At 43.6% G+C, this 13,787-nt stretch overlaps 1 protein-coding gene across 11 annotated transcripts in view; it reads right to left on the bottom strand.

Annotated features, from left to right (window-relative positions):
- Window positions 1–400: 400 nt before the first annotated feature.
- The window catches only part of DOCK9 (dedicator of cytokinesis 9), a 311,173-nt gene continuing 297,786 nt past the window's right edge, over window positions 401–13,787 (bottom strand). For 6 of the 11 annotated variants that reach the window (XM_017862003.1, XM_017862023.1, XM_017862012.1 and 3 more), the window contains 5 exons: window positions 11,868–12,078; window positions 7,168–7,358; window positions 4,260–4,360; window positions 3,986–4,124; window positions 1,429–1,656 (listed from right to left, as the gene is read on the bottom strand). In XM_017862003.1, the coding sequence (XP_017717492.1) occupies window positions 1,534–1,656; window positions 3,986–4,124; window positions 4,260–4,360; window positions 7,168–7,358; window positions 11,868–12,078 (765 nt within the window). In that variant the 3' untranslated portion in view covers window positions 1,429–1,533. Of the gene's footprint in view, window positions 1,657–2,912; window positions 3,084–3,985; window positions 4,125–4,259; window positions 4,361–7,167; window positions 7,359–11,867; window positions 12,079–13,787 lie in introns of those variants that run through there. The other 5 variants (XM_017861984.1, XM_017861993.1, XM_017862080.1 and 2 more) reach the window with 3 other exon arrangements.

Genomic DNA, 13,787 nt, shown 5'->3' with positions numbered 1-13,787 from the left:
TGGGAGGCCGAACGGGTGGAGTCACGACTGGTCAGGGATCGAGACCATCCTTGGCTAACACGTGAAACCCCGTCTCTACTAAAAATACAAAAAAATAGCTGGGCACAGTGGCGGTGCCTGTACCCCCAGCTACTTGGGAGGCTGAGGGGCAGGAGAATGGGCGGGAACACCGGAGAGGCGAGCTTGCAGTGAGGCCGAAATCGCGCCACCTTGCCCCTTCCAGCCTGGGCGGACAGAGCAAGACTCAGTTCAAAAAAAAAAAAAAAAAAAAAAAAAAAAAAAAAAAAAAAAAAAAAAACAATTTTTCAGAACCCCGTGTGATATCACCCTGAGGGATTGATTGGGTATCCTGTTCCCTTAGGACTGTCTTGGAACAATAAACACCCAGCAGCCACTCCCAAATAGTCAGCAATGTCTTTTTAATACAGATGTGGTACAGAATGTTTAATTACAGCAGGGCAGTGATTCCAGTTAAATAAAATTAAAAACCTTTATTTTCCCAAATATAAAATTACTAAATTAATGTCTTAAAAGAAAATATAACATGGTGACAGCTTTAAATTACACCACCATTCACCACAGGATTTATGATTTACCAATTACATACTCCACCATTTTGGCAAAAGGATGAAATTCTTAAAACCGTTTATAAACCTAATATAGTAAAGACTGTATACATCTCCATATTGCACATTTTTATGTACAAGAATAAAACATTAAAGTGTATTGCATATACTGGAACAGCACAGATTTATCACAATTAAACTTAATGCAGAAGCTCATGTATTAAAAATGTAGAAATGTAATACATATATGTACAGAATGGCAGGACTGTATTAACAATGATATGTACATAACAATATACTATACTACTTTGTACTTTTCAGCATAGTTGTGTTTATTAATATAGGCCTTTGGTTCTAAACTGCTTGACTAGTTTTAAGCTCACATAATTCCTTAAGCTTTCATATATTTTTAAATGCAAGGAAATGAGTATAAAAGCACTAAATCTCCTGGTTCACTGATACAAAAATTACAATGGTCAGTTCCCTTAGGTCATCAAAACTAGTCACAAAATAGTTCTTGTATTCAACCTGAATGTGCCACAGGAAAAAAAAAAATATTTTCAAGATTTTCCAGCTTGGCCTCGAGGCAAAAGGTCCCCCAGGCATCAATGTCAGTGCGGCCCTCCTTGCCATGTAGATCCCAGAACCTTTTTTTCTGTAGGCCATTTATTCTAACACTACTCTGCAAGGAAGAATAAAATCTAAGTCCAGCTCAGGAGTGTCTACCACACCTTTGTTAAGACACAATGAAAACTTTGAATATTGCCAGTGAGATTTAAAAAAATATGTGCACCTTCTTACAACTCCTATAGAAAATCTGTTAAGAAATAACATAGTTCTTTATTTCCTTTCTCTCCCCTTCCCCTTGGTTCTCCCTGTGCTCGGTCTCCCCAGTGATTGGCTTTGGAAAGCATCCTGAGTTTGCAAATGACAAAGCAAGTCCCCACAATCGGGCCATGAGGTGTAATCACACGACCGAAGACGAGCTGGTCATCCCGTGAACCATTGTGCTTGTTGGCGTCCCACTGATGGCATTGAAGATGTGAAGGGAATTCGGTAAGACGCTCGTCTTCTCCTCCAGGGGGCAGATCTCGAGGACAGAAACACAATGTTACTGAGTGCAACACAATGTTGCCATGTGTGACACAATGTTACCAAGTGTAACACAATGTTACAGAGTTTAAGGCATTGTTGCCACGTGCAACACAATGTTACTGAGTGTAAGGATGCAAGCAGATATTTCTCAAAGTGTTGCACCCCACATCACACACACAAGTCTACACTCACTCCATCACGTGAGTGATGAGCACCTGAAAAGCCTGGCTGGTGGTTTACAGAGGGAGACTTGCAGCTTATCTAGTGAATGCCTGTTCTCAGGTGAGGATTATTAGGAGAAAGTCAAGAACAGCACATTTTGTTTCCTTTACAAAGCTAGCGAATGGAGAGCCTTCTAGGCTCACCAGATCATAAGGCAACGTGAGGTCTACCTACATGTGCTTGACTGGGACACAACCTAGCCTTGACCTTGAAAAAGCCTTTAAAAATAAATCTGGAGCATTTGCGTTTCTTTCCTGCCTCCTTTTCTCAGGGTCTTACAGATTTTGTCTTGGGAGAGGGTGGCTACTCCTCTGACCCTGAACAAGTATTTTTCCATGCCCAGTGGTGCCTGGAAGGATCTGAGTGTAGGTCTTGACCTCCAGCAGAGGCTCCCCGGTAAACACCAAAGCAGGTCTACCCCCACCACAGCCCTTCAGGGGTTCAAAGGGGCTCAGTCTTCACAGCTGTTGGCATAATGGAAAGTTCACGGTGCAGTTGACAGCAAGTGCATTAAATATCCCCGTACTCTGGGAGTTTGACAGTTTCAGCCCATGATCTCTTACTACTTCCATCTTCTCTAGTGCCCAATGTCAGCACCCACTGACCAAACTCTCCATTCTATAGGAATCTGGAGGCTCCACAGAAAAGATCTCAAGTTTTCTCCAAAAATTGGTTCCCATGAGTCCCTCCTGTTCTGCTTAATTATTCAGACATTCATTCCTCTAATCGTTTCAATTTTTTCTTTTTCTTTTTTTTTTTTTTTGAGATGGAGTCTTGCTCTGTTGCCCAGGCTGGAGGGCAGCAGCATAATCTTGGCTCACTGCAGCCTCCACCTCCTGGGTTGCACCAATTCTCCTGCCTCAGCCTCCCGAGTAGCTGAGACTAGGGTGTGCACCACTACGCCCAGCTAATTTTTGTATTTTTTAGTAAAGATGGGGTTTCACCATGTTGGCCAGGCTGGTCTCGAACTCCTGACCTCAGATGATCCACCTGCCTTGGCCTCCCAAAGTGCTGGGATTACAGGAGTGAGCTACCACGTCTGGCCTCTACTTTTTAAAATGTCCAGAAGAGGGTGCTTTCCTCTGCCCATGTACTGTCATTATGCCAATGTCTGCAGTTGCTCAAACTAAAAAAAGTAATAGCTTTTTCTGAGTCAGATTATCAGAAAAATAAAATTTAAAAATGACATTACCATCCCAGCTGAACATGTTAGCATGGAGGAGAAAAAAAGCAAGTGAGTTAAAGCTCACACACTGACATTCGTTTCCTGCAATGAAAATGTCCTAACTAAACTGTCAGGGGATAGGATAACTCCACAAATGGCCCTGGCTTCCACTATGCCAGACTGAAGGACGGTAATGGAGAGGCCAGACAGAGCAGTTCTGTGTTATCAAGGTGCTAGTGTCAATTATAGAGAAAGGACAGTGACTGAGACAGACCCCTCCCAAAAAAAAACAACAAAACAATGTGGATGCTGCTCTAGGCATTCCCTGGGTATGGGTCACCATCTCCTCTGTGACAGCTGAGCCCACACACAGAATCCTACTGAAGAAACCCACAGGAAGGAGATAACAGCAAAATAATCAAGGAAGATGCCCTGCAGTGACAAGGAACTTAAAGGAGAATCCACTGGGGTGCTAAGGCCCGCTGTACGTCATCAAAAACAGAATCGGTCTGTATTTTAAATGGCAAAACATTGAATGCAACAGATAATTCCTTAAACCAGGTTGGCAAGTCCTGCTTTTTTCAAAGGATTAAAGGAATAAAGTTGTCAGAACAGTATGGATATTTTCGTGTGAGTTTTTCCTTTTCTTTTTGGCTAGATGAGGTGGGGAGAGAGAAAGCTTAGGAAACACGGCCACCTCTTAGAGCCACGAGGAGGCGGGCCTGCTCTCCCCTGCCTGCGTGGATAACAGCGTATGGGCAATCTGTTAGCTGTTCCCAAATGACCTGGGGCTAGAGCATGGCAGGAGTGTGGTATGCCACATTCTCCTTCAGATGCCACGGTTCTGGAAGGATATCAGGTGGCGTAGGTCATGATAGGATGTACTTCACACCCCTAACCAAGAACTCCAAGTCGTTGGAGCCATCGCGGCCCTTACCTGCTCATGCATGATTTCAGAAAGCTCCTTCGCCATTTCCCTGTAGTTGGCTTTCATTTCTTCCTGATACTCGAGCTGGTCTTCTTTAATCAGACGTTCGTTTACCGCTAAGGCTTGACCGCAAGCTTCCACAAATTGCCTGGAATGGTACAGGCGGGAGAAACAAAGGCATGCAGAGGATGAGGCATGAGTCCGACCAGCAGCATCTCTCTCCCGAATGAGCACAGAAATGTTCAATACTTGAAGAGAAAAAGATGCTTTCAGTGTGCTTTACCTGAACACTTCCTTAAGCAGCTTCACTTTATTGTCAGGGTATCGCTTTGTGTTTGTGTCATCTAAGAAAGCTCGCGCATAGGCCAGTGGGCCAGCATTGACCTAGACAAAGAGCAAAGGTTTTCAGTTGCATTAGGAGGAAGATTACCACGATAATCTGCTCGGTTTCAGTTTGCAGGCACTAAAAAGCCTGTCGCTGTGAGCTACTCACAATCCCTGCCTTCCAGGAACTTAAGCCCAAAAAGAAACGATAAAGCTCACTCTGTCGCACACCGCTTGATTCCGTGATCTCAGCCATCTTCGGGGCACTTGTGGTGATGGTTTATTTCATATAAGAAGAAACCAATGCTCGGAAAACTTAGGGGCCTGTTCAAGTGCGAACAGCCAATAAGCAAAACATCAGAGATCACAGCCCAGGTCTTCCAAATCCAGGTCAAGGATTCTTACTTCCAAGGTGTTTAGTCACGGGGGTTTGTGCCGCACTACACTGAGCTAACAGGCCAATCCGGTGAATTCAGTGAAAAACTGAAAAATACAGTAACTGTTCCAGTTTTTAAAAACCAACTGTTCATTTCATTGAATTGTATAGACAACCACGGGCAAACTGATTTGCTATCCTTGGATGAAGTGAGCATTTGCGGTGTGCTGGAGAGCAGACAGCAGGGGTGAGTGAAGCAGAACCCTGCATCACCCTTCCAAGCAGCTAAGAAGAGTCTGCGGATTTTGGATATGTAAGGAAAGGTAAGAATATGGTGAGAAAGAAGGTTGGACACACTGAGATGGGAAGAAGAATGTTCTAGGCATCTGAGACAGCCTGGGAAAGAACGTGACTATGTGGTCACTGCATGATATTTCCCGGAAGGTCTGGTGAGCTCAGCAAGGAATTAGGGGAGCTGTCCGTGTGTGGTTCTGACCCATGGTAGGTAGGACTTGTCTAGCAATGGCAGGAAAACTGAGCCACAGGAACTCACACCAGACGTGGGGAGACAGGAGGGTTCCAGCCACAGTGGTCAGAGGGGGGCCTCTGAGCCAGGAGCAATGGGTGAACAGCCCAAGATGCGTGAGGGTGGAACTCAGCACCAGGCTGGTGTGTGGGGGGAACCGTATTAATCACCTGAAGACGACCCAAATGACTGATCATCTAAAATGATACAAGACAGTCCATATTTGAAGAAGATAGAAAGAGGAAGGCTGATGAGACTCCATAAGGTCTAATAACAAGATCTTGGAGTGCAATACCAAGAAGCTCCACAGACGGCTCTGCCCAGTCAAGCTGCAGTGCCAGGGAGCTGCTTGATGAAACAATTACAGAAATACGCAAATAAAACGATAACGTTAATTCCCTCTGGCTGCAACTTTGTTGTTACTTTGGTAGGTATGAGTATAAACTTAATCTTCTCATTTCAACATGGAATTTCTTGCTTTTTAAGATGATTGGGAATTTAAAACGCTAAGGTTACCATCAAATTAGCAGGGCATATTTTGCCTTTTAGAAAGCTCAATGGTCCATCCCTAGCCTGGACTGGTGCCACACCCGTCTGGTGGCCTTTCCATAGGGGCTGGATGTTCCCAGATCATGTCACTTGAGTGGTTTTGTTTTTAGCGACAGAAAATTGTGGCCTCTGGACCTGTTACGTAATCACTCACATTGCTGGAATACTTATGTTCACTTGCTAACTTATTTGGCACATATGTCTTTGAGAGTATCAGGAAAGAGATTAAAAACATCTGTAAATGCTTTTGTGGTGAATGACACAAAAATGTCTATTGAATTGTATAGGCAACAACTCATGGTTCTTTAGTGTGGATCTGATGGGAAGTTGACAAAATATAATTTCAGAAAATGAACCAAAAAAACCAAAACCTATGTATGATAATCTACATGTAACCTTCATAAACATACCCTTCTTGAAAGATAAAATAATAGGATATACAAATATATACACACACACACATATATATATATACATATGAACAAACATGTGCTTCAACTATATACACTTAAAAATACCAAGAAAGTAAAGAGTCATACTTGTTACTGGAGGGAAGAGATTTAACATTTACCAATTAACTAGGAAAGTATGTAAGAAAGATAACTTTTTAAAAACCTCTTATTAAAGTATAATATACAAATGGAAAAGTGCATATATCACAAGTATATAGCTTGATGAATTTTCACAAACTGAACATATATGTTAGTATCTAGATCAAAGATGATCTTTTCAATAAATTGTGTACATCACTTGGAAGGTCATATGGAAAAAATATATCCTGACCCTCACACTATAACATATACAAAAATCAGTTCCAGATGGACTGCAGACCTAAATGTGGATGCTGAGCAAAGGAGGAAAACCTAGGAGAATATCTGTGAAATCTTGGAGTAGACACAGATTTCTTAAAGAGAACATAAAAATGCTACCAATAAAGAAAAAATTGATTGACTGGGCTATATTAAAATAATGAATTCATTAATCAAAAGATACCATTAAGAGAGTAAAACTTAAGGTACTTTTTTGGATACAATTTTCACAGAAAACAGAAAACACCAGTTTTATAGGAAAACCTACTGCTCTCCACACTTCTTTGTACTCAGAAGAGTCTTGATGCTTCTAATCAAGAATTAGAAGCACCCAGAATTCCCCAAATACTGACAAATCAGGGTAGTGTATGGAGACCTGGCGCTTGTCCCCACAGACAGTCAGTCCTCATGGGGCGGGGGGGTCGGGATCATGAGGTTTCCTCCCCTTCTGATATCAGGAGAAATGTCACAGACGTTGGGGGAAGGCAGCAGGGATCACTTGGTAAACTGAGGCTCTCAAGTAGACCTTGTTGGTGGAAATGACTCGCAAGTCACCCAGGGGCAAGGGCTTCCCCTGCCGCCCTCCGGCCTGCTGTGCCTGGCTCACCTGAACACTCACGCTGCCCTGGAGCTTGAGCTGCAGTTTGATCATGTCCACCTCAGCGGAGGAGCACAGCTGCCGGAGCTCTGCCACCTTCTTACTCATCTCGTCAATGGCCACCTCGATGGGGTTCAGGTCAGTGTGGTGCTGGTACATGACAGGGATGCGCTTCTTCACGTAAGGAAAGCAGTGTATGGCTGCAGAGGGAGCCCCAGAATTACTCCACGGCTTGCGCGAGCTTTAGTGTTACTGAGGTGATTATCATCAGAAATGATTACAGATGTCATTATTCCTCACATTTTAGAACAAGGAACTCAAAGCTTGCCAAAGACACATACTAGTAACTGGTGGAGCTAGAATACTGTCTTCCTTTACAATCGGGTATCTCATAAAGTCAAGAGAGTTGGGTCCTTGTTATCCTTTTAATGTGACAAGCGTGTCTTTAAATAAATCAGGTGATCATTCCCCACTCAATTTTCTCACTCAGAATGCCCTACCTTCCTTGGAAGCTCTGAGGTCTGAATGAGTTAGTGGATATAAGACGACTTTGACAACATAAAAAAGACTGAACAATTTTGAGATACTACATAACAGATTAAGTCCAGGAAATAGTTCCATAAAACATCCTTGAGAAAATTCATTTTTGTCCATAGAATAACTTTGAATCACATGCTAAATTTGCACAAATCTGAGAAATCAGTAGAAAATAAGAAATAATAATATATTCCTAGGGTGGGCACGGTGCTCACGCCTGTAATCCCAGCACTTTGGGAGGCCGAGGCTGGTAGATCACATGAGCCCAGGAGTTCGAGACCAGCCTGGGCAACATGGCAAAACCCAATTTTGTAATTTTGTAAAAATTACAAAAACTGACGTGGCTGGCTTGAGCCCGGGAGGTCAAGGCTGCAGTGAGCTGTGATTGCGCCACTGTACTCCAGCCTGCGCTACAGAGTGAGACCCTGTCTCAAAAAAGAAAACAAAAACCACTCCCCCAAAACCCAAACCAAAAAAACACAGAGAATAGACTCCTAAGCAAAGGATTTCATGAACCAGAAATTCACAAACTTTTGGAGCTGTAGTGCGAATAAAGGTATTTTGAAACTTACAACAATGAATAAGATATAAAATAAAAGTATTTACTTTTCTTGTATATTTTTTAACCAAAATAACTGATTAATATTGTTTTCCTTTATCATAATGAGATACCTAAACATGAACACAAAGGAGTTAATTTAAAATGAACAGAAAACAGCAGGTTCTGATTTGCTGTTTCACATTTCTTACTGCTCTGTATAATATAGAAATAGCTATAATATTCACTTGATATATATTTAATAATAGATACGTAGATATGTACTTAAAAGCTTATTTTCTTTTTGAACAAGCCAGTGTCAGGCGGGAGTGGTCCTGGTCTCCAGTTAGCAAGTGGCTAGGGAAGAGTTTACTTGGGAAGGGCTCACCACAGGACGGGAGACAGGGCCAGCCCCTGGGAACACAGAACCCCCGATGGGCCGTCCAACATCCAGACAAAGGCAGAAAACATGTCTGCCCTGAGGCAGCCTCATTGGTCACATACTTACAGGCCTGCTGCCTTTTCACAATGTTTTATCAGTGAGAGGTGAAGGATTCCTGACTTGGTGTCACAGATTTTAAGTGGTAGCACTGGGGATCCATAAAGCTCCCTGGCACGATGGCGAGGACTCAGCCTGGCTGCTCCCTAGCCAGGGAGGGAGCGCTGGCAGAGGCCTGCTTGTAATTGGACAGAGGGCTATGCTGCAGGGGAGGAGTGGGGTTGCCTTCCTGTTTCTGAGGAAGGAGGTCAACTCCAGGTTCCCAGTCTCCTTTTGCTTTCTCTGGAAGACAGATCACGTTCCACCAGAGGTATATTTACTCATCTGGGTACTGTTTATCGTCTGTCTCCTCTGGCTAGAATGCCAGCTGCACAGGTCCACAGATGTGTTTCATTAGCGTGCCAATGGGAACAGTGTCAGAGTGTAATACATTTTGTTGAATGAATGAATGAATGCATTACTGCCCAAATGACTGCATCAGAGTCCAACCTGGCTCTGGAAGGTGGACAATTAGGTGACTGACTGAGCCAGCCCTTTAGAAAGGAGGCCAGGGCAGACCCAGTGATGAGTATGGTGACTGCTGGTCTGTGTGTCTTGAATAGAAGGTGGAGGGCCAGAGGCTAACCCAGGTTTGGAAGACTCTGGAATAGTGACTGGGAAGAAACTCCTTGGCAGAAGTTCCATGAAAGAAGGCAGGGAGGCTTCTCCCCACCCCTCTTCTTTGGGACAGGCTCGGAAATTTCCACTGAAGGAGGCTGGAGGGTGATCATGAGGTTTTTCAAATGATCGCACAGTTACAGTCAGCTGACTACGAACTACCCAGGAAGGTGAGCCTTTTCCTGGTGCAGAGGGCAGGGAAGGCCTGGGCTCCCTTTGACCTTTGGAAGGCCAAAGGTTAGGTACGAAGCAATGCAATGGAAGAGGAACCTGAGGGGTTGATAACTTGAGGGAAAACCCTCAGGTCCAGCCTTCAGAACGCCCTGGTGTGTGTATCTAGCTCAACAGTGGATGAAATCTAGCAAAAAATGAAGAACTTTCTTTCCTCTGCTGCTTACTGTTTACAAAGTTATGACAATATAATGAGATGAATGTCCTAACTCGCATTTTGCAGATGAGGAAACTAAGGCATAGAGAGGAAGCATGACCTGCCCAAGGTCACACAGTGAGGCTGTGACCCAGGCCTACAGGACCCCCAGGACAGCGTCGCCGCTGCGTAGGCTGTCTCAACCCACAGCTGTGGACGGCAATCCCTAAGCCAACAACACAGGTGTGTGCCCCACCTCTCTCTGCAGCGCACTCTCTGTCCCCTTGTTCCTGCAGATACAGAGCGTTGCTCATTTGCTTTATCTAATCAAAAGTAGTCCCTAACAAAACGATGGAGAAATGTGCCCTGGGAAAACAGCCTATCGTCATGAACGTTTATGAATCAGTACACTGCCTTAACAATAACCATACCCAAAACTCCTGACCCTGACTCAGCAGTGAACTAGGTTTATTACAGTCAGCAGTTCTCTAATCTGAGCGTACACCAGGATCACCGGGAGGGCTTGCTGAACACAAAGAGCTGGCCCCGCCCCCAGAGTTTCTGATCCAGCAGTTTCGGAGGTGGGGACCTGGAACTTCCATCTCTAACAAGTTCCCTGGGGGTGCTGATGCTGCTGGTCCTGGACCAACCTTTGATAACCACTGACTTAGCGGGTCAGAAGGAAAGTCATCACAGCTGAGCCATAAACACTGTAAGCTGGTGATTCTCATAAAGTGATTCTGTCTCAAAGAGCAGTTATCTTGCTTAATGAGAATTTGCTGCTGATGTGTGCATTGAATTAAAATTTAAAAATTAAAATAAATTAATAATTTAATTAAATTAATAAAAATTAAATTAAAAAATAATTATTTGGGGTGGGGTGATGTTTGTGAGGATAATATCATTTGTGCTTTACATATGCTATCTTCTTAAAAGCAGGAGTAGGGACACTTTAAGAACACAGTTTTGTTTGTTTTGTTTTATTTGTTTTGTTTTAACTTTTATCTCATTTCCCTCATAGGGAGTGTGAAAAGCTCCCTGCAATATGTTGTCCTGGCTAATTCATAAAACCCTGTATTTTTTTTTTTTTGGTAACAGCTTTACTGAGATATAAACCCCACGCCATCCAATCTGCCTTTTTAAAGCATCCACTTCGCAGGTGAGAGCTGATAAGCTCCTGGGTGCAGCATCTCCACAGCTCCTTCCGCTCATCATGATAGTGCATATTATTGCCCAGACGGAAACTCAACAACCCCAACTTCCGGGAAGCAGGCCCTTTCCTGGTATGACTTAACTAGGGCCACTCTTTGGAAGACGTGTGGTGAAAACTCGCACACCTGGCATTCTGAACGGCCCTCCCACTGATATTTCTTGGTCAAGGAAGCATTTTATGTTAGGTTACCCCAGTGATGTCGCTGACCCTAACAAGGCATGGACGGGTCAACCTCTCCCACAGAAGGTAAAAATCACCCGAGGATGACTGGACACTTGCCAGGGGCTGGGAGATGATGCAAAACACATTTCCCAGAGTGGGTTATCACTGGCTCAACAGTGACAAAGAGATTAGTGAGAACTGCCTAAGCTGAACTTGTGGACAGCCACTGAATGCAGTGAGCTTCCTGGCAGAGGAGGCATTCAAGTGGCAGCTGGCCAGCCCCCAGGGGCAATGATGTGGGGCGATCCAAGCTCACATCCCATTTACTCACAGCCTGAGACTGCTGAGCAGGTCCATGCTAGAACCTGAGACAGGTGTGTGAGATGGGTCCCTCCAGGACTGGGTGTGGCTGCTGGACCTGGAGTCCATAAGTCACCTTAGACTGTGTGCAAAAGCATCTGGGCACATAAGGCCTGCCGTTTTCATCAGACTCTCAGAAGGGTAAGTGACCTTCAATTGGACATGAACTTCTGGTCTTGTGGAATAAGGAAGTGTCAACAGAAAAACATCCCAAGTATTCAAAAGGAAGCACTAGATAAATGGGAAACTGAAATGGGTGTGGTGGTGGCTAACTGAGCTCGAAAGGCCCTTCTAGTCCTGAAGCTTCTGAATCCCTCTGGACAGCTCTTCGGCGAGGCGTCCAGGCTGGTGTCCATGAGGCTTCTGGGGCCCATACCTGTCAGGATGGTGCGCCGTTTGCACTGCTCTTCCACTCCGCCCTGCCTCTTCCCGGTCTGCGTAAACGGCATCTCAAACATGAAGCGGCGGATGTTGTGGGATCTCTCAAACTCTGTTTTCCTTTCTTGCAACTCTTTTTCGTCAAAGAAGGGGATGACGTGAGTCACCTGGATGTAGGCATACTTGGAATCCAGATCCTTAGGGTTGACCTTTAATTGAAACAGCACAATGGAAGATTGGTACTCCGTGAAGGAATTGCTCAGTCCTTATCTACGTGGTATTTTCCAACATTTTATTAGTAAATATAACGGAGAAAAGAGTACAACAAACATCCACATATCCACCACTTGGATCAACAACTGCTAGCAGTTTGCTCTATTTGTGTCAAATATACATATACATACACCTATGTATGTGCACACACACAAACATATAGACTTTTCTTTCCAGTGGAACCATTTCAAAGTAAGCAGAACACATCAGGATACTATAGTCAGCTTCTCCTAAAAATGAGGACATTTGCCTCTATAACCACAATATGTTGTCATGCCTACCCAAATTAACACTGATTCCCTAATACCATCCAATACCCAGTCTATATTACCATTTTCTCAAATGTCTCCAGAATGTTAGTTATAGATATTTGTGTTTGGATCAGAATCTAATCAACAATCACACTTTACATTTAGTTGTTATGTCCCTAGTCATGTTTAATTTAGAAGAATTCCCTATCATTCATTTTTCCTATAATATTGAATTAATTAATTAATTAATTAATTTTTTTTTTTTTGAGACAGAGTTTTACTCTTGTTGCCCAGGCTGGAGTGCAATGGCATGATCTCAGCTCACTGCAACTTCTGCCTCCTGTGTTCAAGTGATTCTCCTGCTTCAGCCTCCTGAGTAGGTGGGACTACAGGTGTGTGCCACCACACCCGGCTAATTTTGTATTTTTAGTAGAGATGAGGGTTCTCCATGTTGGTCAGGCTGGTCTCGAACTCCCGACCTCAAGTGATCCGCCCGCCTTGGCCTCCCAAACTGCTGGTTTTCTCATTGAATGACCTCCAGTCTGGATTTCCCTGATTGTTTCTTAAACTGCATTTTTAGTATATTTGGCTTAGAGAGGCATATGTTTATTTTAGGAATAATGTTTGGAAGCTAGGCCTCCAAATTATCATTACTCTATAGACAGCTGAGATTAGATGCAAACAGCTGCAGATTAATTAATTTAGTACAGGTTCCGATTAATCTAGACTATTCTAATGATAAATTTAGTTTCTGTTCAACACATAAATGCTTTTAAAACCACACTGCTAGAATTGGTGGTACTCTCATTTCTGTGACATGATAGAGAATTAAATATAGGCATTTCCTATGCAGAAACAAAAGTTAATTCACTAGGAAGACAAATCAATTTTGCACATTTTAATGTATTTAACCTTCTAGAGCAATAAAAAGGGACACAAAAGAAATGACTGTGCAGAGAACATGGAGCCATACTGGTATAAGGCAGCAAACAAAAGAGAACTGTTCTCAAAACAGAGATGATTGTGAAGAAAAATGAAAAACAGATGGAAAAGTGCCTGAAACTTTAGAAGAAAATACATAAAGTCCTAGAAAGTTATTATTTGGGCCAGACTCGGTGGCTCACACCTGTAATCCTAGCACTTTGGGAGGCCGATGCAGGCAGGTCACTTGAGGTCAGGAGTTGGAGAACAGCCTGGCCAACATGGTGAAACCCTGTCTCTACCAAAAATAAAAAAAATTAGCCAGGTGTGGTGGTGCACTCCTGTAATCCCAGCTACTCGGGAGGGTGAGGCACGAGAATCTCTTGGACCTGGGAGGCAGAGATTACAGTGAGCCAAGATCGCGCCACTGCACTCCAGCCTGGGTGACAGAGTGAGACTCCATCTCAAAAAAA

Source organism: Rhinopithecus bieti, unplaced genomic scaffold (assembly GCF_001698545.2).
Source record: "Rhinopithecus bieti isolate Rb0 unplaced genomic scaffold, ASM169854v2 scaffold_2254, whole genome shotgun sequence".
Classification (NCBI taxonomy): domain Eukaryota; kingdom Metazoa; phylum Chordata; class Mammalia; order Primates; family Cercopithecidae; genus Rhinopithecus; species Rhinopithecus bieti.
Note: the sequence above shows the minus strand (reverse complement) of the source record. Positions and strands in the feature narration are given on the sequence as shown.